Consider the following 27,812-nt stretch of genomic DNA (forward strand, 5'->3'; position numbering starts at 1 on the left):
GGCCCTTCGAGCCTGCATCACCATTCAATATCATGGCTGATCATTCACCTGCTTTCTCTCCATACCCCTTGATCCCTTTAGCCGTAAGGGCCATATCTAACTCCCTCTTGAATATATCCAATGAACTGGAATCAACAACTCTCTGCGGTAGAGAATTCCACAGGTTAACAACTCTCTGAATGAAGAAGTTTCTTCTCATCTCAGTCCTAAATGACTTACCCCTTATCCTTAGACTGTGTACCCTGGTTCTGGACTTCCCCAACATTGGAAACATTCTTCCTGCATCTAATCTGTCTAGTCCCGTCAGAATTTTATACGTTTCTATGAGATCCCCTCTCATCCTTCTAAACTTCAGTGAATACAGGTCCAGTCGATCTAGTCTCTCTTCATATGTCAGTCCTGCCATCCCGGGAATCAGTCTGGTGAACCTTCGCTGCACTCCCTCAATAGCAAGAACGTCCTTCCTCAGATTAGGAGACGAAAACTGAACACAATATTCCAGGTGAGACCTCACCATGGCCTTGTACAACTGCAGTAAGACCTCCCTGTTCCTATACTCAAATCCCCTAGCTATTAAGGCCAACATACCATTTGCCTTCTTCACCGCCTGCTGTACCTGCATGCCAACTTTCAACGACTGATGTACCATGACACCCAGATCTCGTTGCACTGCCCTTTTTCCTAATCTGCCGCCAATCAGATAATATTCTGCCTTCGTGTTTTTGCCGCCAAAATGGATAACCTCACATTTATCCACATTATACTGCATCTGCCATGCATTTGCCCACTCACCTAACCTGTTCAAGTCACCCTGCAGCCTCTTGGCATCCTCCTCACAGCTCACACCACCACCCAGCTTAGTGCTATCTGCAAACTTGGAGATATTACACTCAATTCCTTCATCTAAATCATTGATGTATATTGTAAATAGCTGGGGTCCAAGCACTGAGCCCTGCGACACCCCACGAGTCACTGCCTGCCATTTTGAAAAGGAGCCGTTTATCCCGACTCTCTGCTTCCTGTCTGCCAACCAGTTCTCTATCCACGCCAGTACATTACCCACAATACCATGTGCTTTAATTTTGCACACCAATCTCTTGTGTGGAACCTTGTCAAAAGCCTTTTGAAAGTCCAAATACACCACATCCACTGGTTCTCCCTTGTCCACTCTACTAGTTATATCCTCAAAAAATTCCAGCAGATTTGTCAAGCATGATTTCCCTTTCATAAATCCATGCCGACTTGGATCAATCCTGTCACTGCTTTCCAAATGCGCTGCTATTTCATCTTTAATAATTGATTTCAATATTTTCCCCACCACCGATGTCAGGCTAACCGGTCTATAATTACCTGTTTTCACTCCTTTTTTTTAAAAAATGGTGTTACATTAGCTACCCTCCAGTCCATAGGAACTGATCCAGAGTCGATGGACTGTTGGAAAATGATCACCAATGCATCCACTATTTCTAGGGCCACTTCCTTAAGTACTCTGGGATGTAGACTATCAGGTCCCAGGGATTCATCTGCCTGCAATCCCATCAATTTCCCAAACACAATTTCCTGACTAATAAGGATTTCCTTCAGTTCCTCCTTCTCTCTAGGCCCTCGGTCATCTAGTATTTCCGGAAGGTTATTTGTGTCTTCCTTCTTGAAGACAGAACCAAAGTATTTGTTTAACTGGTCTGCCATTTCTTTGTTCCCCATTATAAATTCACCTGAATCTGACTGCAAGGGACTGTCTTCACTAATCTTTTTCTCTTCACATATCTATAGAAGCTTTTGCAGTCAGTTTTTAATGTTCCCAGCAAGCTTCCTCTCATACTCTATTTTTCCCCTCCTAATTAAACCCTTAGTCCTCCTCTGCTGAATTCTAAATTTCTCCCAGTCCTCGGGTTTGCTGCTTTTTCTGGCCAATTTATATGCCTCTTCCTTGGATTTAACACTATTCTTAATTTCCCTTGTTAGTCACGGTTGAGCCACCTTCCCAGTTTTATTTTTACTCCAGACAGGGATGTACAATTGTTGAAGTTCATCCATGTGATCTTTAAATGTTTGCCATTGCCTATCCACCATCAACCCTTCAAGTATCATTCGCCAGTCTATTCTCGCCAATTCACGTCTCATACCATCAAAGTCACCTTTCCTTAAGTTCAGGAACCTAGTCTCTGAATTAACTGTGTCACTCTCCATCTTAATAAAGAATTCTACCATATTATGGTCGCTCTTGCCCAAGGGGCCTCGCACAACAAGATTGCTAATTAGTCATTTCTCATTACACATCACCCAGTCTAGAATGGCCAGCCCTCTAGTTGGTTCCTCGACATATTGGTCTAGAGGTTGTAAGTTCTAACCCTACCATGGCAAATAGTGAAATTAAATCCAAATAAATCTGGCAATTTATGGACTAGCACCAGAAAAATGACTACAACAACTGCCGGGATTGTGCGAAAATCCAACTGGTGCACTAATGTACCCAAACCCCTACCTCGCCTGGTTTGTGTGTGACTCCAGTCCCACACTAAGTAGCTGACTCTCAATGCTGTCAGGCCAACTAGGATTGGGCAATAAATACTGCACTTGTCAATGTTGCCCACATTCCAAAAACAAACAATAAAAAAAAGTCAGCATTGATGCAATATACATTTTTAAAAATGTTGTCTGAGAATGTTGATATCCCCAATTGTGTCGGACATGCTAGTGTACAAATGCTACTGCTTAAACAAAAAACCTACCTCACTTATATCCATGTTTAACACAAAATGCATTTCCTATCAGTACAAACAGCAGTAGGATAATGAGATTAAAACTGGGCCCACTGTTCCTTCCTTTAATTATTGCTGCTTAATCAGTAAATTATCAACACAGTAATACCGTGATTAACATTAATAAGAGTCTTAGAAAATGGTCTTTCATCTGATTGTTCCTGACACACGATCAACCCAAGCTCGAAGGACTACTAATAATCTGATCACATGCTACGTGTGGAAAGCTAGTAATTTTTCCCCTTGTTTTCATGGTATCTGCAGTTTGAGCATATATCATCTTCAGACAGGAGCTGGCATAACCGATGAATCAATGTGAAGAATAGAACAGTTAGTTACGTTGACTAGGCCGAGGGCAGATTCTCATTTGAATACAACCCATTCGAAAAGATTTATTGAATATATGGAGGGACACAGCATTGTTTTTGTTGATTTACATGGTCCAACTATTAAAATAATGACATTTCTGATTCATTAAAATAGACAGTACATTTCAATATCTTTCTTTTCTTTACCAAGAATAAAATAAGTAAAATAACTGATACCCTTCCAATATATCTGATGTAACCACTAAAGCATCCCTTTTGTTTTGTAATAATTGCCAAATTTTCTATCAGGGAGTAAAAATTGCTCACTGCAAGAAATAAATTCTAATTGCCTGCAAATCTGAGCATACACCCTTTACTATCAATGATTGTGAACCTGAAACCAACAATATTTGGTTCATTTTATACCCAAGGATTTAACTGGGATGGAATCGATTCAGTTTTCCAGAGTGATAAATTATCAGTCTACCAGTTGACTATCTAATCCCTGGATTCCCATCTGTGGTAGAATGCAAAATATTGATAGGCTCAAGTCACACGGCAAGACACAAAAATCCCTATGGAATGCTCAATGCAGTATTTTTATGTAAATTGTGATGCTGATTTTTTAAAAAATCATGAATTTTCCTATGTTAAAAATAAATATAGGGAAATCACAACATTTCAGTATTTTCACTTGAAAATGGTGACGATATGCATTTTCAAACATTAGTCATTAGTGTGGATTTCTATTCATTCAAAATGTGGCCTCCGTTGTACGTCGGTTAATTATAAAATATATCTTCCCTCACTCTTTAGCACTGTTTAATACCTGCATATATATGAGAAAAATCTTTAAATTGAGGTATAAAATCAAATAATGTATTTCTTTTTATCTAGGTATAGATACTGATCAATTAAATCACAAGATAGATTGAAAATGATTATTATAGCTTTATAGCTGACTCAGACTTGACAAGAGTTTCAACATCATACTAACATTATTCCCCATGGCTCCATTAAGGTATTTACTTTTCAGCTGTTACAAGTGGTTTAAAAATAAATCTCATTATCTGCTGACTACTCACCAGTTTTTCGGAGTGGAAAATCATCTTTTCCATCATATGATCCCAGCAATGGGACTTTGTAGGTGGGAGGTGTTGTACTCTGGGGTGGGGAGCTCTGGTCCAGTGAAGCATGGTGGGCTCCCCTGGTGGAATCAAGAGAAAAGCACATTAATACAGCTGTGCTTACAACAATGCATTCAATGTGCATGGAGAAACAGATAAAGGCAATCCTGATATGAGCAAATTCCACTTGGAAGTAAATTTATTCCATGAATGAATTTCATGCAATTTATTTCAAAAGGACTAAATTCTCGAAATAATTGCAGATAGGGAAGGTAATTTGGTCCATTTTAGTTTATCCACCCAGAATTACCCTAAATTCACTCATTGCAGCATCCAATTGGTTCTTAAATAATTCCAGGGGTATTGTCTCCATTACTCTATCCAGGAGTCCATTCAATGGACCCGAAATTGGTGGACATACTGCTTGCGGACTGCCGACATACCGCCCAAAATTGCAAAATTCATCACTTACCACCGACCCTGCAGACCGCCCTGGAAAAGGTGGTTTTAAGTCGATCATTTGTCGGCGGTATGCATCTTTACCTGTTAATGTTTTTAAATCCCTCACCCCCGAGTCTCTCCCCCACCCCCCCACAGCAGCAATCTGCCCCCACTTCCCCCCCACAGCAGCGATCTCCCCCCCCCCCCCCCACCTCCCCCCCCACAGCAGCGATGTCCACCCCACAGGTATCTCCCCCCTCAGCAGTGATCTCCCTCCACTGCAGCGATTTCCCCCCCCCCACCCCCCCAACATACCTGCACAGTGCTCTCAGACCGGCAGTCTATGTGGAATCTCGTTGGTGCCCCTCGGGGGCAGAGCTTTGCAGCAGCATGCACGTGCACACAACTCGGGAATCGAAGATTCGCGAGTGAAAAGGACTCACCGCCCGCACACCGCTGGCTGCACTCCGCTCGGCATACCGCTGAGAAAAAAAAGTGACGAAAATCGCGCACACTCCGCCCCGGCAATATGAAACGACCTACCACCGGCATATCGCCAAGAAATGGGCGGACCATCGGTTTTGACCAATTTTGACTCGCTGTATGTAAAATTTCCTGATGCCAGTCTGAAATGTGTCATTTACCAGGTTTAACCTGTTGCCCCTCATCCTAATCTTGCAGTTCAATTTGAAATAATTTTTCAGATATATCTTTTCCATGCTGTTTGTTATCTTATATACCTCTAATAAGATCACCTCTTAGAAACCTCCTCTCAAGCATGAAAAGCCCAAGTTTATCCAGGCCTTTCTCATAATGCAGATCTCGAGGACTTGGGATCAGCCTTGTGGCTTTTCCCTGCACTGCCTCCAACACTTGAATGTCTTCCTTGTGTCTCAGTGACTAGAATTGGATACAGTACCAAATGTGCGATTTGATCAAAGCACAATACAGTTTCATCACAACTTTCTGTGACATATATTCTACTAATTTGGCTATGTATTTCAACATTCCATTGGTTTTGTAGATTACTGCTCTGCACTGGTTGAACATGTTGAATGTCGAGTCTACTATGACTTTTAAGTCTTTTCCCAATAAACTGATAAGTTTCTAAGTAAATTCCAATCTAGAACACTATTGGGAGAAAACAAAATTGTCTAAGTGAAATAAAACTTGGGAAAATAAAAACGAACAACAATATTAGCAAAAAACAATGTTGAACAGCAATGGAAAACATTTAAAACGGTGTTCAGAGTGCAGGAACAATATATTCCACTAAAAGGAAAGAACATACTAAACACGAATGGGACTCCCTGGATGAATAAAGCCATAAGGGAACAATTGAGGGTAAGGAAAGAGGCATATATTAAGTACATAGTCAGCAGGAGAGTGTATGATAAGGGAGAATATGAAACGATGAGAGAAGTCAAAAAAACAATTAGGAAGGCAATGAGGAACTATGAAATTAAATTATCAAGGAACATAAAACAAAATAATAAAATATTTTACAGGCATATCAATTATTAAAAAAAAGGAAGGTTGGGATGGGGAAAGGGCCTTTAAGGGATAGACAGGATAATACCACAGGTAACGATAGAGAGATGGAAGAATTATTAAATAATTATTTTGCTTCAGTATTTACCAAGGTGATAAAACAGGTGGACATGACATTAGATGATGAGATAAGTGCATTTAAGATAACGATGTAACTATTTGTACTGCACTTTTTTTGACAGACAGGCGTCTGACCAGCCCCGTTCCCCCATGCCCGTACTGCACTTTTTTTGACCAACAGGCAACAAGTCCTGCCCAGTCAAGATCTGCTCCCCTCCTGGCCGAATCATTCCATGAACATGGTGCCGTGAAGCAGAACCTGGGCTCCGACTCTCTCCCCCCCACCCCCGGCCAGCGTGGCAGGGGGCGGCCAATGGCGGCGGTTCTGGGCCCGATGGCGGCGGGGGGAGGGGGTGGGCATGCACTTGGACTGGGGTAAGGCACTTTGGCTGGCCCTTGCTGCCTTCTGGAGAGCTCTGTCCTCTGTCACTTCAGGAAGTCAAAGTGGATCGAGTTACAATTTGCAAAGTCAGTGAGACCTTGGGATGAGTGGTTCCAGTTACACATTCCTGTGAAACTTCAAGGTGTGGGCTTATCCTCCAAGGAGACTAATCAGAAACAAAGGGTGGAGCATTGGCCATTTTGGCAGTACAAATAAACACGTCCCTAAATAAAGAGGGGATATATTAAATAAATTAATCAAACTCAGGATAAAACCCCTGGTCCGAATGGATTGCAGCCACATATTTTAAAAGAATCTCGGGAAGAAATAGCAGAGGCATTACTACACATATTTAATAATTCATCAGAAAAAGATGTAGTGCCAGAGCTCTGGCAGATAGCTAACGTAACACTTATATTTAAGATAGAACATGTCCAGGGAATTACAGGCCGGTGGTAGGGAAAATGATGAAATCTCTAGTAAAGGAGAAAATAGAAAAACATCTATAAACTAAAAATATAATAATGAATAGTCAGCATGGATTTCAAAATGGAAAGTCTTGTTTGACCAACCCCATTGAATTTTTTGAAGCGGTAACAGAGAGAATAGACCATGCAGTAGATGTAATTTATCTAGATTTTCAAAAGGCTTTCGATAAAGCACCCCATAATAAACTGATGAACAAGGTCAGAAAATGCGGAGTCGGGGACAAGTAGCAGAATGGATAGCTAACTGGCTTCAAGATAAAAAGAAGAGAGCAAGAGTAAAGGGTAGCTATTCACAGTGGCAGAAGGTGGATAGTGGTGTTCCACAAGGATCAGTGCTGGGACCACTGCTGTTCACAATTTACATTACGATTTAGACTTTGGAATCAAAAACACAATTTCTAAATATGCGGGTGACACCAAATTGTGGGGGGAAGAGTCAATACTGAGGAGAACTGCAACAATTACAGGAGGACATTAATAAACTTGTAGAATGGACTTCTAATTAGTAAATGAAGTTCAACACAGTTAAATGTGAGATATAGGTTAGACCTCTGTGGACCGGCACCCTCAGGACCTGACCGGTGTTGAAACAGAGAACTTTTGAACCACGGGAGATCATGCCTAGCTTAGGCTTACCTGTCGACAGTACGAGTGTGCGTGTGCGTGTGCGTGTACATACTGGCAGCCTGTGGGCGGCTTTCTCAGCACTCGCGCACACATTCACTGACTGACAGCCGCTACCAGCCAATTGCCACATGCACACCGCAGCAGCGACCAAGCCCGCTTTCTGAAACACCGTTTAAAGTTACAGACCCACGGCGCAGCCCCCCCACCCCACACTCAGATTGCACAGATAACACATTGCAACACTCACTGAGATGGCACAGATAACTTCAGACTGCAAAACTCACTGAGATTGCATTCCAAACTCTCAGTCTGCGAAACTCGGGCCTTTCTCTCTCTCTCTCTCTGTAGAATTCTCCCAGACACATTTATTAATTAACACGCTGGTTTGGTGATGTTCTTTTTTTTAAATATAAACCCTCCTCTCCCTCAGGCCCTACTAATGCCGAAGCACAGATGTTTCCGGACCAGAGTGTTCCAGACCAGAGAGGTCCAACCTGTATTACATTTTGGTAGGAAGAATAGGGAGGTCACTTATTACTTGGAAGGTGCAAGTCTAGGTGGGGAAGAGGAACAAAGGGATCTTGGAGTATAAATACACAAATCACAAAGTTGCGACATAAGTTAGCAAGGCCATAAAAAAGCAAACCAAGCACGAGAGTTTAATTTTAGAGATATAAAATTGAAAGGGAAGTTATGCTAAACCTGTATCGAACCTTGGTTAGACCACACTTATAGTACTGCATACAGTTCCAGTCGCCATATTAGAAAAAGGATATAGAGGCACTGGAGAGGATGCAGAGAAGATTTACAAGGATGATACCAAAAATGCAAGGGTATCCATATCAGGAAATGGTGAACAGACTGGGTCTCTCCTCTCTTGAAAAAAGGCGGCTGAGCGGGGACTTAATTGAGGCAGCCAAAATTGCCCCCCTTCATAAGCTCCATTACCGCCTCTTAAGGGGTGGGAATGGAGCGGAGATGCCTTGCCGACCGGGGGCAGACGGATGGGCCAACCCGACCGAAATTGCCCCCGGGCCGGAAGCGGCAGAAACAGGTTATCGCACCAGCCGTTTTCCCGCCACATTGGACATGTGCCGAACCCTTACCGACTGGCAGCGACCCCCTTTCCGACAGCTGCGTGGAAATGCCCCACAGGAGCTGTGTCGCCGCCAGTCGGTGTCACTGACAGCTTTCCTTAGTGGGGAGCTGTCTGTGGCTGGGCGGCGCGCCCACCCTTGAAGGGGAGGTTGCACTGCTGGTGACTCCATATTATTTTTTATTATTGGCCAACTGCCAGGTCGGGCCAACAATTATGCCCACAGGTTCGGCCAGGCTGCCAACAGGGCTGCCTCTTGGCTGCCAGGCCGCTGGTCCGGCCGAAACCCTCCCTGGTGGCCCAGTGCTTGCCACTAAAGTGGCTGCAGAGCTCGCAGCGGCCCTCCCCTTTAGCTGAACTGAAGGGAAGTTATGACGCGTCAGCGCAGTGCTGATGACTTGGAGCAACGGACATTCTGACCCGCCCGGACTTCCGCCCTGCTGGCGATCGCAACACTGTTCCGCCCGGGGGTTGAAAAAAATCAAGTCCTGAATTTTGCCGGGTTATCTATCCCATGCATTGGGGCAGACAGAACACTTACAAAACGGTAAGTGCGCCCCATTTGGGGCGGACGGCAATTTCGGCCCCAAGGTCTTTAAAATTATGAAAAGTTTTGATAGAGAATGTTTCCACTTGACAGGAAGAGCATAACTAGAGGCCATCAATATAAGATAATCACCAAGAAATCAAATAGGGAATTCAGAAGAATCTTCTTTATCCAAGAGTGGTGAGAATGTGGAACTTACTACCACAGGGAGTGGTTGAAGCGAATAGTATAGATGCATTTTAAGGGGAGGCAAGTTAAGCATATGAGGGAGAAGAGAATAGAGGGTTCTGCTGATAGATTTAGATGAGGAAAGATGGGAGGAGGCTTGAATGGAGCATAAATGCCGGCATGGACTAGTTGGGCCGAATGGCCTGTGCCGTGCATCTTATGTAATCCTATGAAATGTCTACCTAATGGTTGCAGCGTAGCTTTTAGAGATTTACCGTGTTCTGATTTTCTAAGTCTTCCTACTTTAAAGAATGATGCTTGGAAGACATTGTCCTCATGCAACAGTTCATCAATCAAATAGTAATAGTTGAAACGGGAATTTCTGATTAGAGCAATTTCTGATACAAGGACTTTTTTTTTCTTGGCATGCATAACAAAAGCTGAGCATATATAGCATTGAAGGAGAACAGTGTTATATGCAGATCAGACCAGAGTATCTTGTGATGTGCTCTGCATTATGACAAATTGACTGCTCAGGGCTGGTTCAGAGATGCAGTACATTTCAATGCTACTTCTAAAAATCATTACAGCTGAATATCATGTATGTTGGTCTTGCTTAGCATGTAGTTCATTACATGAACAAGCTGCATAGAAACAGGTAGATGGAAAAGCATTTAAACTTAGCAATTTATATCCCAATCAACTGTAATTCGACCCCTTACGTAAAACAAAGTATCATTGGACATTACCAAGGTTGTAGGCATTTACAAGTATACTGTGCTCCCTTAAATAGCTCATCAAGCTTATCTAGTGAGTTGCTGAGGAATACAGATCAGGAAGATCCCAAGTTCAATTATCAACTGGACTAGCATTAAGGGAACTACAATTGTTATTAATGTCCCTGAGTTGGACTCACTTTCCATGACTTGTACAGTTCAAATGGCCTGCAGGCACTCGGCATCAAAACAGGTAGATAGATGTCTATTTGGTGAGGTATCAGAGAGCGCCTGGAGCATGTGGAATTGTCAGAAGTCAAGAAAGGTGGAAAGAAAACTGGCAAGAGAAAAATGGGTGAGAGAGAGAGCAGGATTTTGTTTGACAGAATGATATATAGAGGGATAAACAATGTATGTTTTCTGTCAGACTGAAGATGCAAGACTACAAACATTTTTTTAAACTCATTCTCTTAATGTATAAAAAAAAAGTTTGGGATACAAAAATATTCCATTGCATTGCAAAGAGAAACAATGCTACGTGCAAACTTCGGCTTTTCAACCTTGAAAGGAAGCAACTGAGAGGTGATCCTTCGAGTACGTAAGAAAGCAAATGCTATAATAGAAGTAGATCCAAAATACCGCTTCAAACTAAACAGAGAGTAGGATAAGGGGGCAAATTTAGGACAGACGTTCTTAATTAAAAGCATGATCAACATGCAGAATGGACGCCAATGTAAAATAGTGGAGGCAAAACCCTGGAATCATTCAACAGTTAGAAACTAGGACTAGAGTCTTTCTGGGCAGGTAAGCTAAAATGGGCTGAATGGTCTTTCTCACATGCATCAGTCTTGTGGTTACCTGTTAATGTATTATTTCACTTTTTATTTATTTCTTGGATCAATTTTCTCCGATGCAGAAATGCTATTCAGAAAAATATACTTAGAAGGGATGCCAGTATCAGATTACAACCGTAATGGATTTCCTTATGTCATGCCATTTGCAGAGCTATTCCACCACCACGTCACCCCGTGTGGGTTGCAATGGAGAATATATCATCGAATCATAGAGATTTTGCGACTCTTTCTTGAGAACTTTGCAGGATATTTTTAAATTCAGTGTAAAAACTGGAGTACAAAAGGCATAAGAGATATTAAGTTACCACATGTATGGCAGGCATAACCTACAGTACAATATGCACATACAGTACCAGCTTTTGGGGTGCTGAGGGAGGGAATGATTCAGTCCACTGGTCACAGAATCCTTTGAAGCAGTTTTACTTAATAGGAACTCCTGAAGTTTTAATTTGACCTCTGTACTAGCTATTGCACCTGAAGAGCAGAAGGATAGCATATATGAGAATACACAGGTTACAACAAATATATTTTCTTATACAGCAATAGTTAATTGTAATATTCTTAGCACACTGAATATCATGCCAGTTTTACTGATCAACGCTGGTTAAATTAAATCAACACACATTTTAATGGGTCTGAGATTATTTTTGCAGTTATTCCTTCCTGCCACAATAAATCTTACACTGAAATTAGAATCTGTGTTAGTTAGATTAATAGTTTAATACAAATTTTCACAAGCTTTGTTTTACTTATCAAACTGCATCAAAAATTATATTGGATTTTAGATATTAAATACCAGGCAATTAAGAACATTATTTGAAAAAATGCATTATTCTACATCATAGCTTCTACAAATCTGAATAATGTAATTTTTTTTAAAAACAGAAATCATTCAGCAATTTTCCCAAAAAAGTTAAATAAAAAGTGGCTATAAAGAAAAAATAACCAATTCCATTTTTATTAAAACTCTTATTTCCTTAACATGTAATGTACTTGGAATACCCTATATTACAAAAAGTATGCCTAATTAATTTTCATTATATAGTACATCCAAAATAATGCTAACACTGTTAATGGCAGTATTCATTCAAAATAAACATGTATTTAACCAAGAACAATTTATTCCACATTAATGAAGAAACTGACAATTTACAGGAACTATTTATATTGATGTTGGTATTTTATTGATAAATTACCCAGCAGTGGCACAATGATTTGGATTACAGATTTAAGCATCAATATTTTCCATAGCCAAAGTTTAGTTTGTTCCTTTGTTACTGTTTATCATAATGCCCAACAGATTTTTCATAAACTGCATGAAGTTTAGCTAGCCTCACTAAGTAGCTTTGGTTACTATGCTGATACTACAATGCAACAGACCAGTTCTCAAAAACTCAAGAGGTAACATTTCCAAGTGCAAGTTTGTTATCTTGTCTGCAACAGCAAATGGGAGCAAAGGAAAAATTAGGAGTGAGTTATCTCAGAGCATTCTTATGTACCTCGTAGTGGCCAAATTAAGAGGGGTATTGTCCGAATACTGAAATCAGGTTACTTGCCTGTCTTTTTTCCCCACAGAATAGTGCATGATGCAGAAGGAACTAAGGATGGGAAGAAAACAATATTAAAATTTGGGGCAAAGAAAGACAAATTACTATTGCAATATATATTTACTTTTAAATTTATTATATATCTTGGGTGTCCTATTGGGGTTTATTGTATGAAACAATTGAGTGTCTCCTTTTTTGATGTGGTACAGTGTGAAATACTCCAGGGTCTGGTTAGCTTCAAATCAGCTACAATGTGTTTCCCAGACTGCCACGTCAGTGTAACTTAAATCCCAGTCTTAGAAGTAAACACTTTTGGTGCATTGGATATTAAGTCTTTTTCTGAGATTCCCCACCCCGTACTCTTAGATGTGAAATAGCTGAATTGGGGACAGCTTCTGAATTAACAAAAGCTCACTTTCACATGTAGCTTCCTTACTTTCCTTGCCTTTCTCTTTGTTTCGAAGCATCAGCAATTGCTGCTCCAGTCTCTGTTTCTCCAACTCTTCATGTCGTTGCTGTTCAAGTTTGCGTTGTTGTTCCAATTCTTGCTGACGCTTCACAGCTAGGATCTCCTGTTGTTGCTTACACAAATGACACAGAGGGCCAGGTAAACAGGAAGCACACACTATTTTACAAATGTATTATATCCATTACAAGTAAGCTTTCATATCCTAGGCATACACGCAACCATCAACTTATTTGGAATACAGTGAAATTATACTTCATCAGCTCAATTGCTGGAATAACGTGCTCAAAAAACCCAACTGCTGCCAAGAAACGTGTGCTGTAGAAGGCACTATATTTATTATACAACAAGCTTTCCGAATGAGATTAAAGATCAAAATAATAAAGTTCTAGCTCGGGACACTGCAGTCTCACTATTATGTCACTATTCACATCATTGAGCATCCCTATTTATAAAGAATGTTTGTATGGCTACATTCAGATGAAATGATTTTAAGAACACTCTGCGCACAGAGGCTGAACTCCCAAGTCATAGTCAACATCTTCACTGAGGAGTACGAAATTATGGGCCTTACACGAGACAAAAGTCCTCCACCAGCCTGTCCCCACAGTCATCAAGATCCAAGGCGCGGCTCTGGACAACGTGGATCATTTCCCATACCTTGGTAGCCTCTCATCAACAAGGGCAGACATTGTAGACGAGATTCAACACCGCCTCCAGCCGCCTGAGGAAAAGAGTCTTCGAAGATCAGGCCCTCAAATCTGCCACCAAGCTCATGGTCTACAGGGCTGTAATGATACCCGCCCTCCTGTAAGGCTCAGAGACATGGACCATATTACAGTAGACACCTCAAATCGCTGAAGAAATACCACCAATGATGTCTCCGCAAAATCCTGCAAAGCCCCTGGGAGAACAGACGCACCAACATTAGCATCCTCGACCAGGCCAACGTCCCCAGCATTGAAGCACTGACCACACTCGATCAGCTCCGCTGGGCAGGCCACATTATTTGCATGCCTGACACAAGACTCCCAAAGCAAGCGCTCTACGGAACTCCTTCACAGCAAACGAGCCAAAGGTGGGCAGAGGAAACGTTTCAAGGACATCCTCAAAGTCTCCTTGATAAAATGCAACTTCCCCACTGACACCTGGGAGTCCCTGGCCAAAGACCGCCCTAAGTGGAGGAAGTACATCCGGGAGGGTGGAGCACCTCGAGTCACATCGCCGAGAGCATGCAGAATATAAGCGCAGGCAGCGGAAAGAGCGTGCGGAAAACCAGTCCCACCCACCCTTTCCCTCAACGACTGTGTCCAACCTGTGACAGAGACTGTAATTCTCATATTGGACTGTTCAGTCACCTAAGAACTCATTTTTGGAGTGGAAGTCTTCCTCGATTCCGAGGGACTGCTTATGATGATGATGATGCATCTTACCTTCGTCAAAAGGACTTAATTCAAGAGTTCAAATTGACAACGGCCCAAACTTCAACATTTTTACTCTCTAAAATGTTAGCTGCCCAATTTGCCAACTATTTAGTTATGTGAAGAACATCAAAGAAAAAGCCTGTTCCCATACCTACAGAGTAAACTTATTTTGACTATATGGAGAGATCAAAGTACTGCTATCAAAGTATTGAATCTTAGATATCTAAATAGCTTGAACTCATAAAAATGCACTTTTAAACCATGCTGTGATTCCTGGAGACTTTAGAATGGCACAGGGAATACAGAGGGATCGAAATGGGATAAGCTCTAATTGCCTGAAATAATCTGTAAATATTTTTGACAGAGTAGCAATAAAACAAATTGGCCATCATAAAATAAATTTCGCCATCCCCTATTGACTGGGAGAAGTATCCTGCATCACCAAAACTCACTTGCAGAGTGTAGCTTGCTTTATTATGCAAAATGTTCAAATATGATTGCAATAATAATGTTAATGCATATTCCATTAACTTTTTCTGTTGTTGTGAATTTATATATTCTGTGAAGTAAACTAAGTGCAAAAAATAGTAGAACCGAATTCACGCAGTCAATAAGGTTTAGAAAAAACAACATTGATTATTCCTCCTCTCACTGCTTTTGCCAATCAAAACATCTGATGGTAAGCAACATCAAAGCAAGGCCTGTTAGAAAGTAAACAGTTTAACTATAATGTTCACTGCCAGAGTAGCATTAGTCCACAGTTCGTTATGCTAACACTTTCTCCGCCTCAATTCAAATCATTCCATGTACAAACACAATGAGGAGTGGTATGGAAAACATGATATAGAACTTTTTAATCTGTGCTTTATATATTATTTGGGGAAATGATATCCAATAGCAGTGTATATCAGAATGTGTTAGTGAAGGATGGAGTTTAACAGTGAATGTTAGTGCACAAACTAAGCGGAGATTATAGGAAGTACCTTTAGGTGTTCCTGAATCTGAACCTCATGCTGCCTTGTCAGGTGTTCATGTTGTTTCTGGAACTCAGCAAACAATAGCTGCTTCTGGATCTGTTGCTGCTGCTTGAGCATGAGCAGTTCATGTTGCAACTGCTGCTCGCGAAGACGAGGGTCCACAGTTGGGATTGGGATTCTGGGGTCTGTCCGCAGGTCAACAGGAGTAGCAGTCTGCATAGTCACAGGCAGGGAGGATTTAACTTCAACTGCTGCATGAAAGACAGAACACACTTTAGCAAACAATGCAACATTTTTTTAAATTTCTAGACACAGTAGAGTAGATTTTATGATGTGACTATGCACAATTAATGGGTGTAAAGTGGCTGTATCTGATCAGAAATACGGGTAGCAATTGCTCATGTCAGATTGCTGTCAATCATCTTTTGGTTGGGTTTTCCAGTGGTGCCAGAAACACTGGTCAGTCTTCCAGATATGAAACTTTTATGAGGCTCTAATGTTGTCATTTAAGCATCCATGCAAATTCAGAGTTATGAAACTGTCCATATAAATGGGGCATAGGGAAATAGCAATCTTTGTCTCATTATTTCTGTCTCTCAGCTTAATATGCTTTTTGTAAAGTCCTGTCCCGAGTACAGATTCACACGAGGCATGTAGTGAAGTCAAGGTCACTCTGGACCTGCACCTTTATTTCACCGCTCTGAAATACTGCACTTGCCTGAGACCTGTCCTTATATACCTACTTGTCTCTTGCAAGTGCACCCCTGGTGGTAAGGTATGCTGGTGGTTAAAGATCATGGCCCCAAGTTTCCACACGCGGCGAAAAAGACGCACCTCAGAGCTGAGCGCCTGTTTTTCGCACCGAAAACGGCGCCGGAAAAAAAGTGCGGTATTCTCGAGCTCCTTGGAGCTTGATGTCTGTTTGGCGCGGCGCACAGGGGGCGGAGCCCACCACTCGCGCCGATTTTGTAAGTAGGAGGGGGTGGGTACAATTGAAATGAGGCTTCTTGGTGCCGGCAACCCTGCGCGTGCGCGTTGGAGCGTTCGCGCACACGCAGTCTGAAGTAAACATTGGCACTCGGCCATTTTTAAAAGTACTGCAGAAAAAAAGTGAAGATTTGTTTCTTGGACCCTTGCAAAGGCTTGTATTTTAATTTTCTTGATATTTCTGTGTGGGAGTGCTTTTAGCAGCACTGCTGAATAAATCACCTGCTGAAATCAGTGAGTTCAGCTTTTCACTGCTAAACTTGCAGAACCGGCGGTGCTGCATTGGTACATGCAAATTAAGGACTGTGTTTTTGGAGAAATAAGAGTGCCAATTCAACTTTGCAATGGATCAACTTCCACCAAGAACAAAGAATTTCTTGCATGAGGAAGTGGGGATATTAGTCAACGTAATTGAGCAGAGATGGCAGGAGCTAGATACCAGCAACAGAGGTCGCATAAAAGTGCCACCAAAAGAAAAGAAGAAACGCTGGAAGCAAGTTGCAGAAGATTACTGCGCAGTGGTGCATACCAGGAGATCTGGAAGTCAGTGTAAAAAGAAATGGCACGACCTTGGTCAAGTAGTTAAGTGTAAGTAATATTTCCCATTTTTAATTTAATCGTAATTGTAACCTGGCTATCTGTATGTCCCACCTTGCAGACTGACTCACTCTGTAAAAAGTTATATTTTACTCTGCAGAAGAAATTGGCCCACAACAAAAGGGAGGCAACTCGGATAGGAGGAGGCGTGTCCAATCTGCATCCACTGACACCCTTGGAACAAAGGGTAGCTGCTATGATGAGTCGGACATGGAGTAAAGCAATCGGTACAGCACAAGCTGGGCCCGCATGCGAGGAAGAGGGCAAGTCCTGAAAATGCATCGTGGCCCTTTAAATCAACCTGCTGCCTGGCCTGCTATGTGTGAGAGTACTCATGCCACCCACCTGGCCCCCTCCCTTGCTGTTAAGCATTTGACTGTTCTGATGTATTTTGCAGAACATGACGACGACGCTGCCAACCCTGAGGGTACAGAACAAGAACCAGTACAACCAGCTGCGGACGATCCAGACTGGATGATGGCAGCGATGACTGAAATGTCTGCAGGGGAGAGCTTCCAATTTAATGTTTATGAGCCCCCATCAAGGGGCATCAGCGTTTCAACCCCTAGCATAGGTCTTGGTTCCACCTTCCATGTTTTTGCTTCCGATGTTGCGGGTCCCAGTGGTGCTGCTGGTATAATGCAGCATTCTACAGTCAGTGCACTACCGTCCGAGCCTGCGCCTCCCTCTCGCATAGGTTCTGGTTCCACCTACTATAGTTTTGATTCCGACGCTTCAGGTCCCAGTGTTGCTGCTGATATCATGGAGCAGTTTACACCCATTCGTCAACATCCCAGCCCACGGCTCGCACTCGAGTGCTGTCGTCTGGAACACCAAACGTCCCACAGTCCCAGCCCACGTCTCCCTGTGTAGTGGTGCCGCTTGCAACACCGAGCATCCCACCGTCCGTGCCCGCGCCTCCCAGTGTAGTGGTGCCACGAGGCAGACCCAGGCAGAGGAGAAGGAGATTGGAGACACGCTCTCCTGAGATGCAGCGTGCAACAGATGCGGTTCAGGTCGTGGCATTGGGTATGGAGACCAATGAGCTTACCCGATCACTCATCGGTGGCGTCAATGCAGTAGGTAAAGAGTTGACGGTCCTGACGGGAGAAATAGCAGTAATGACATGGGAACTTAGGGAGGGAATGTCCGAGGGAGTGCAATCGACGGCACAGGCCATCAGGAAGGGCATGCAAATTACGGCACAGGCCATCAGGGAGGGCCTGGTTGAGGTAGCTGCTGCAATAAGGGCACACAGCCCAGCCAATCAAATGACACCCCCATGAGGAAGTGAACATTCACTGAGATATGGATGAGACATGGTTGCAGCCTTTCTTTGCTGCTTTTGTTCTTGTTCTTGATGTAGCTGTAGTAGCGTTTTTCAAATTGAAATTGTTTTGTAAGTTTTGTAACTTTACAACTTATAAGGGATCTTATGGTTTTTAAGTGATCTTATAGTGTAAATGCTCTCACATTTTTTTGTATCTTATTTAATTTTGCACCTAAAAAGTGATCCTGAAGTTTAAGGGTTCTTCAGAGTGTAAGATTTTTCACAATGAAACTGTTTTGTAACTTTTGTAACGTTACAAGTTTTTAAGTGATCTTCAAGAGCCATATTAAAAAGTATAGTTTGATACAACAAATATTTTATTAGAGTGACGTTAACTTTTCAATAAAATATTTTTTCATGAAAACTGTTTCATGTTCCATTAACACAACACACCGTGGGAACAACTGCAAAGAATAAACATGTCCATATACAGAAGTGGTCGCAGAGCCCTCAGGCATCAGTAGTTGAACTGCTGGCGCAAGTCTCGAGCAATCGTTAAAGGGGCACGATGGATGGCCCTCCTCCGACCTCGTGCTCCGGCATCAGGCACTTGCATGCTTTCCTGATTGTCGTTATCATCCACATCCTGGTCTTCCGTAATACTATCATCATGCACTGGACCCTCACGTCGGTCTTCGGGTTCCACTACCAGCTCCTGCTGCCTCATGATGGCTAAGTTATGAAGCATGCAGCACACAACAGTGAAGTGACCGACAATCTGAGGAGAGTATTGCAACTGTCCTCCGGAATGGTCCAGGCATCGGAATCGCTGTTTCAATATGCCAATGGTCCTCTCAATGATGCTGCGCATCGCAATGAGCGCCATGTTGTATTGATGGTCAGCTTCTGTCCGTGTCACGTGTATGGGCGTCATGAGCCAGGTGGTCAGGCCGTACCCTTTGTCTCCCAGTAGCCAGCTCTGCCCTTCTGGCTGCTGCTCAAACATGTCAGATAGAACGCTGTCGCGTAGGATGAACGCATCATGGGTGCTGCCAGGGTATCTCGCATCGACTGACATGATGCGCTGCTTGTCGTCACGCACGAGCTGCACATTGATAGAGTGGAAACCTTTCCTATTTCGGTACTGCTCAGAATCCTCCACGGGTGCTTGCAAGGCTATGTGGGGACAATCAATGCAGCCCTGTACCTTTGGGAAGCCGGCAATCCTGAAGAAGCCCACAGCCCTCTCATGGATCGCTTGTGCGGTCATTGGGAAATTGATGAAGTCATTCCTTCGCGCATAAAATGCAGCCGTGACCTGGTAAACGCAGGCATGTATTGCATGTTGAGAGATGGCACACACATCTCCAGTTGTAGCCTGAAACGATCCCGAGGCATAGAAAGAAAGTGCAGCTGTTACCTTCACTTCAACAGACAAGGCAGTTGTCCTTCTGCTTCTGGGCTGCAAATCTGCTCTCACCATATCACAGATCTCAGTGACAACTTCTCTGCGAAAACGCAGCCTTTTCACACAATCAGCCTCGCTCATGTCCAGGTACGAGCACCTGGTTCGATATTGTCGATGTGGGTAAGGTCGCCTGCCCATCAACCTACGGGCTACGACGTTCCTGGTGCGGTGAGCTCTAATCAATTCTCTCCTATGCAATGAATTGATGGCAAACCATTGCATAATACGTGGTGTTGACAATGCAGCACCCATTCTGCAAATTTAAATATAAAACTGTCTATGTGGCTGCCTCTCACTGTCCAAATGGCCTCAGTCCCCCTCACAGCTCGAAGGCTGCTGCTGTATCTTTGGCTGCCGGCCAGCTACTGACACCGCCCCTAAAGCGTGGCCGAATGGCCTCAAGAACCTTAATGAGCTGCGTGTGTCCTGCGTTGATTCTTCGGCTGCCAGCCTGCCACTGACGCCGCTGCTATCTCATGGCCGAATGGCCTCACGTCGGTCAGCTGCTGATTCTTCGGCTGCCGGCCAGCCACTGACGCCGCTGATATCTCATGGCCGAATGGCCTCGGGTCCATCCGGTGCTGCTTCTTTGCGGCCAGCCACGAAGAGAATGAAGGCCTGCCTCAAGCACTGCAGCTCAGCTCGAAGGCTGCTTGCTGCCGTCGAGACACTGACGCCACACCGCTGCCTGAAGCACTTTCACACAGGTAGGAACATGGTTTATTTAATCTTTTCTTTGCTTATAAATTTTTATTCAGGTTGGATTTATTTGTATAATATTTGTATAAGTATAACTAAGGATTGATTGTAGAATTTAATGACTTCCCTTTCCCCCCCCCCCCCCACCTTGTTCTCTACGCCTAATTTTTAACCTGCGCCTGATTTTTTAAAGTGTAGAGAAAGTTTTTTTCCAAGCGTACAAAAATCTTCATTTACTCCATTCTAAGTTAGTTTGGAGTACGTTTTCACTGTGGAACCTTTGAAATCAGGCGTCAGAGGCCGGACACACCCCCTTTTGAAAAAATGTTTTTGTTCCAAAGTGAAACTGTTCTACTTGACTAGAACTGGAGAAAACTAAATGTGGAGAATTCCGATTTCTAAGAACTCCGTTCTACACCAGTTGCTCCTAAAAATCAGGAGCAAATCATGTGGAAACTTGGGGCCCCTATCTTATTACAGTCATGTATAGCATGTTAGGATACAGTTATATATAATAATGTAAGATACATGACACTTTTAAAGTAAAAAAATCAACAGCTTTTATTGAAAATTTATGTTGAAAACCCAACTCATTATTCAGTAACTTTTTCAAAAGCACAGAAATTGAAATACTGTTAAATGGCAAAACACAATTTAAGTTCTCCACTGAAAAAATAGAACAGTTCTAATTTGAACATAAACAAAAGCTACAAGTATGTAATCAATACAATGTCATTTTTGAAATGGATTTACTTTGCTCTCAGACGCACACACAGGTAGCCTCAGACAGCCTCTTTTAAAAACAGTCAATATAAACCTTACCTGAATAAAGCTTTTAAAACTTGATCTCTATTTCTTCAATAATTTTTCAAACCAATCAATAAAGTATTGTTAGAGACTAAAGAGAAGCACCACATTGGTTGGGCTAACTAAATCCCACTCGAGACTGGAGTACACAAATCTAGGCTGACAGAGGTGCCATATTGCGGATGAGATGTTAAACCGAGACCCCATCTGCTCTCTCAGTTGGATGTAAAAGATCCTATGGCACCATTTCGAAGAATAGCAGGCGAGCTATCCCTGGTATCCTGGCCAATATTTATCCCTCAATCAACATCACTAAAACAGATTATCTGGTCATTATCACATTGCTGTTTGTGGGAGCTTGCTATGTACAAATTGGCTGCTGCCTTTCCTACATTACAACAGTGACTACACTTCAAAAAGTACTTCATTGGCTGTAAAGCGCTTTGGGGCATCCGGTGGTCGGGAAAGGCGCTATATAAATTGCAAGCCTCTTTTTTTAAATGCATTGTGGGAAAAGGTGAACAATGCACATGCTCAGTTTGCAGCATCTGCTGAAAGTTACAGGTGCAAAAATATCAAGAAAGTGAAAGTATAACAACAGAAGTTTAATGACAGGAAGTGCATGCTAGGCACAACGCCCAATTTATTACTAATCAATCTCCTGTGAGCTCAAGCAGATTTTATTGGAGGAACTATGGGGCCAAAATTGCTCCGTGCTGGGTTTGGGGCAGCCATTTTACGAAAAGTGATTTATTTTTTGCACCAACCCTGTTGCAGATTTGGGCACTTTGATAAAAAAAATGTTGCCTGCGGTAACGGAGCATTCCCCCGGCGTGACGCTCAGTGCCGCGCGGACATGCTGCGTCACACTGACGCCTCACAACGTCCCTCCCCTTCTTTTAAAGGGGAGGGCTGTTGTGAACTCTGCAGCCTCTTTAGAGGTGATCACTGGGTCACCAGGGAGAGTGTTGGGTGCCAGGCTGCTGGCACGGCCAAGAGGGGGTGCCAGTCTGCATGTTGGCGGTTTGGCCACACCAGCGGCCACCACTGTCGGGCCAGGTGAAATATCAGCCAACAGAAAAAAGATGCCGGCTGCCGAGCTATCACCTTCCTTTTAAGGTCGGCCGGGGCGCTACAGCCCACCACAGCTTCTCGCACCGAGAAACTGTCCATGGCATTGCCCCACTCCGACCTTGCGTCCTACAGGGCAATTTCCCCCCCCCACCACCCAGGGGCAATAAGGGGTTGGCGCAGATGCTGCAAACTGAGCATGTACATTGTTCACATTTTTCCACGATGCATCGCCGTGTCTGTACGTTAATTGCGGAGCGAGGCCAGACCACTTTTTGCCTGCGGAGCCCTGGGGGGAAATTCCACGCGGGTCGATGTGGCCGCCGCACCTGCGCGTTACCTCATTAACGCTCCATTGTAGCTGGCCGGCAGTGCTAACTGGCCCTATGCAAAGGCGCAATTTCGTCCCCTATGTCTTTTCGTTGTGTTTGTTGTAACAGACTCAAAAAGCATTACTTCTTACAGGAAAGTGCCACTAAGGCTGACACTTCGATAAGGTACTGAGGGAGATGTTAAACTGCTTCTCAGGTAAAAGATCCCAAGGTACTATTCGAAGATAAGCAGAGGAGCTCTCAGTGCCTTGGCCAAAAGTAGAGAAATTACGTTAAACATATATAAAACCTTGGTTGGACCACACAGAGTACTATGCACAGTTCTGGTCTCCATATTACAAAAAGGACAGATACACTGGAGAAAGTGCAAAAAAGATTTACAAGGATGATACCAGAACAAAGAGGGTACAACTATCAGGAAAGATAGAACAGGAGAGGTGACCTAATAGGGCTATAAAATTCTGAAAGGATTCGATAGTGTCGACAGAGAAGATGGGGCCGAAATTCAGGCACGCCTGGTTTTTCTGCCGGGAGTGATGAATGCCGGGAGTGATGAGGCGGACTCTGGATCGATTTTAGGCACTTTGAAATGTTTTTGTTGTCGGATTGGTAGTCGGTCATCGTGGGGGCGGAAGTGCGGCGGCAAGTCATGCTAAGGTGTGGAAGTTGGGGCTGGATTGCGTCTCTGCCGCTGTCACTCAGTGGTAGAGAGGTGGTGACATCACAGCGCGTGTGCGTCACTACGCTCTCTCCCCTCCGTTAAAAGGGAGAGAATTGGGGATTTTTTAAGCTTCAGCTACTGGGCCACCAGGGAGGGTTTCGGCCGAGCCAGCGACCTGGCACCAAAGAGGGTTTTCCAGGCTGCCTGCTGGTAGCCCAGCTGAACCCAGGGCAATAAGTAGCCAGCCGATCGGGAAGTCGGCCGGCAAAAATAACATGGTGGCCACGGCAGTGGGCCCTCCCCTTGAAGGGCCACCGCGCTACCAGGCCGCAGAGTCAGGAGAAGGTGCACCGACAGAAAAAGCTGTCAGTGGCACCATCCAGAGGCTCGTGGATTTTTTTACCTAAATTTGGGGCGGATTAAAATGTAGGTGCAGGATAGTGGTGGTGCGCGCTTTGATGATGCGCTTGCGATGGTCAGCAGCAGCGGGGCGGAAGTGGGGACAGGCCGGAAAATCCCCAACCTGAATTTGGGTCGGGTCGGCCAATGGACTGCAACGCGGCGGCCACTCTATTCCGCCGCATGGCCTCTGCAAAACGGCAGAAACGGGCCTCATACTGACCCTGAATTTCAGCCCCGATGTCTCCACTCATGGAGTCCAAAACTATGGGCCATAAATACAAGATCGTCATTAATAAATCGAAATAGGAATTCAAGTTGCGGTGAATAGCATTGATGCATTTAAGGGGAAGCTAGATAAGTACATGAGGGAGGAAGGAATAGAAGGATATGTTGGGAGTGTTAGATGAGGTACGGGGAGGAGCTCATGCAGAGCATAACCACTGGTATAGACCTGTTGGGCCAAATGGCCTGTTTCTGTGCTGTAAATTCTATGTAATATTTATCCCTCAGCCAACAAATTGGCTGCTATGTTTGCTCACATTACAAGAGTAAGTACACTTCTGAAGTACTTTATCGACTGTGATGTGCTCTGGTATGTCCCTTGGTAGTGAAAGGCTCCATATTAAGTTGTTTCTTTCGTAAGTGCCAAGATTACTGGTACATCATTACCCATTGATGTTACTGGACTGGAGATGTTACAGTATTATCAACTGAAGGATAGAGAGAGAAGTGGTAAATCACCAAAACTGAAGAAGTATTGGTACGTGACTCATTTCAAGAATTGATCTAGTTTTTAATCACGTGTATTAGTTTTCTGTACTTAGTAACATCTAAATCATTAGTTGTACCATCAGATCCTCCCCCTCTCCAATATGACACAACAGGGGAAGTTTCAGATAGGATTGAACTGTACTGCTGCATTGCAATTAACTGAAAATCTTTTACAAAAAAATCTTTTCATTTTCTCCATTCCTTCATTTTCTGAAGTCATCAATTCCCGTGGGTGTGTGTGGGGGGGGGTGTGGTTGGTGTGTGTGGGGGGGGGTGTGGTTGGTGTGTGTGGGGGGGGGTGTGGTTGGTGTGTGTGGGGGGGGGTGTGGTTGGTGTGTGTGGGGGGGGGGGTGTGGTTGGTGTGTGTGGGGAGGGGTGTGGTTGGTGTGTGTGGGGGGGGGTGTGGTTGGTGTGTGTGGGGGGGGGTGTGGTTGGTGTGTGTGGGGGGGGGTGTGGTTGGTGTGTGTGGGGGGGGGTGTGGTTGGTGTGTGTGGGGGGGGTGGTTGGTGTGTGTGGGGGGGGTGTGGTTGGTGTGTGTGGTTGGTGTGTGTGGGGGGGGTGTGGTTGGTGTGTGTGGGGGGGGGTGTGGTTGGTGTGTGTGGGGGGGGGTGTGGTTGGTGTGTGTGGGGGGGGGTGTGGTTGGTGTGTGTGGGGGGGGGTGTGGTTGGTGTGTGTGGGGGGGGGGTGTGGTTGGTGTGTGTGGGGGGGTGTGGTTGGTGTGTGTGGGGGGGTGTGGTTGGTGTGTGTGGGGGGGGTGTGGTTGGTGTGTGTGGGGGGGGGTGTGGTTGGTGTGTGTGGGGGGGGTGTGGTTGGTGTGTGCGGGGGTGGTGTGGTTGGTGTGTGTGTGGGGGGGGGTGTGGTTGGTGTGTGTGGGGGGGGGTGTGGTTGGTGTGTGTGGGGGGGGGTGTGGTTGGTGTGTGTGGGGGGGTGTGGTTGGTGTGTGTGGGGGGGTGTGGTTGGTGTGTGTGGGGTGTGTGGTTGGTGTGTGGGGGTTGTGGTTGGTGTGTGTGGGGGGGGGTGTGTGTGTGGGAGTGTGTGTGTGTGGTGTGGGGGTGCAGGTGCGCGCTAGCCCCATGCAGCAGAACCTGGTCTCCAATCATCTTGGATCCCCTTGCCATTGGACGAAGACCTTTCTCGGTCAAGTTCGTGGGGTAGCTGGTTGCAACAGCCACCCCACGTGAAAAGAATTCATGCACAGGCATCTTCCACCCTTTAAAATGAAGTTTGGAACCTGGAACATCAGGACCCTCATGGATAACCCCAACAGCGATCCACCCATCCGTCCAACCACCATCTGCCCCACCTGTGAGAGACTGTAGATCCCTCATTGGTCTCATCAGTCACCTTAGAACTCATTTTAGTGTGGAAGCAAGTCATCCTCAACTCCGAGGGACTGCCTAAGAAGAAGAGAAGATATCAGATACTAAACTGCATGTTTTTTTTCCATCAATGAAGGGTATTGAAGTGACAGCGCTAATGAACTTGGTGTGTAGATGGGAAAGTATATACTGCAAGCGTAACATTTCAACTTCCAGCAGGGAACCTCACCTGCTGGCAGCGCATGTAAGAAATTCAAGCATGTGCACTGCATGATTTTCCAAAAATAAGTTTGGAGAAACGTGCCCGAATCTCCTAAATATGCTGCTAGCAGGCGAGGTTTTGCATCAGAAGCATAATCAGAAAATGACCCCTAATGTATAACCTTTAGTCATGTTGGTAAGTGTTTCCCATTTGTTTTCAAACATGCTACATGATGCATTAAAAAAAAACTTTATCACAACATTGGGGCATGTGTGATGGGCATTTCCCCTCCAGAACAAAAATGTGTGCTATAAATCTTTTCATTATGTCAGTGCCTTGAGAATTTTTTTAAGTTTAAATTGTGATTTTCACTGAAAAATATATGGAAAACTACTGAATATTTGAGTAAAAATAGAACCTACCTTTCCCCATGGGGAAATTACATAATGATTTTTCAGTACTGTACAGCTGCACACACACACAAAGCATACGTCGGACATATTATATTTCTACCTCTTCGCCACACTTTTACACTTGGGAGAGTAGGATTATTTCCTTGGATATCGCCAATAGTGCTCAGTAATCAACCAAAAGGAGATTAATTCCTGCAGTGTGGGATATGTCTTGCACAATTTGTAAGAGGGACCACTCAACTATCAACTGATTGTCCTGTTAGCTTCCTGGTCAAGAAGCAGACAGGCAAACCTGAATGTCAGTAGAAATGGAGATTCAAACATGTCATTACAAGCACAATAATCTAACCTGCTGGAGCTACCAGACCACCCACAAGCAGAACTATGCGCAACAAAAAATTCTGGCAAGGTTTGCGTTTGAAATGTTTTAGTTATCCAGCAGAGGGGAAGACAAAAACAACTCACTCCCGGATCTTAAGTCAGAAACAATTCCCTTTATTCAAGTGACTGCTGCCATTTGGATCTTACATTTTGTATGAAAATGTAAGACTATTTGAACAGAAGTTATGAAACTCCTTACATGTGTAGTGTTAGAAAGGACTCAAGCCTATGAATCACATTGGTGTCAGGAGTTTATTTTTAAATCAGTATTCCCTCTTGCAGGAAGGAATACAGGAGTACAGAAAGTGTCCTGCACCACAGAAATAGAAAATATAGATTTTTAAAAATATATATTTGTGGACAAAACAGAACATCAGTGGACAATTTAACAATCTTTACTGAAATGGGAAGGCTGAAGCACTATATTAAAGCATTTCAACCCTGATCCAGCAAAGAAATGTATTTTGCCTAACTTGAAGGTTTTTCCCTGCAGTAATCTGCAAGTCCCTGTTGTGACAACTAAGGTTGTGGGCTTAATGAATGCAAGCTAAACACGCAGCTGCTAGTCGCATCTACTTAGCAATACAGCAATGTTTTAGTGATTAACATTTACATCATCTTTACAGTAATTTTTTTTTAAATAGTCAAATAAATACAAATAATAATGACGTAATACATTGGATGAAGACTGTGACAAGGCAACAACACTTCAAGGGGTTTAGATAAACAAAGTCTTTGTGGTTCATGGGGTTCAGATGATCACAAAGATGTGTTAACCTCCGAATGCATTATTCCATGTAGTATACATAGAAGTAGTTACTGTTTTAAGAAAACTGGCAACATACGAGACTCAAAATGGACCAAAATTGTATCCCATGACTTATGTTACTA

General features: G+C 43.8%; 1 protein-coding gene across 12 annotated transcripts in view; it reads right to left on the minus strand.

Moving 5' to 3' along the window:
• The window catches only part of hdac5 (histone deacetylase 5), a 338,699-nt gene that overhangs the window by 110,997 nt on the left and 199,890 nt on the right, over positions 1–27,812 (minus strand). For 9 of the 12 annotated variants that reach the window (XM_070864414.1, XM_070864416.1, XM_070864417.1 and 6 more), the window contains 5 exons: positions 15,548–15,792; positions 13,111–13,255; positions 12,684–12,725; positions 11,481–11,601; positions 4,156–4,277 (listed from right to left, as the gene is read on the minus strand). In XM_070864414.1, coding sequence (XP_070720515.1) covers positions 4,156–4,277; positions 11,481–11,601; positions 12,684–12,725; positions 13,111–13,255; positions 15,548–15,792 — 675 coding nt within the window. The remainder of the gene's footprint in view (positions 1–4,155; positions 4,278–11,480; positions 11,602–12,683; positions 12,726–13,110; positions 13,256–15,547; positions 15,793–27,812) is intronic. The other 3 variants (XM_070864421.1, XM_070864412.1, XM_070864413.1) reach the window with 2 other exon arrangements.

This window comes from Pristiophorus japonicus, chromosome 21 (genome assembly GCF_044704955.1).
Source record: "Pristiophorus japonicus isolate sPriJap1 chromosome 21, sPriJap1.hap1, whole genome shotgun sequence".
Classification (NCBI taxonomy): Eukaryota; Metazoa; Chordata; class Chondrichthyes; family Pristiophoridae; genus Pristiophorus; species Pristiophorus japonicus.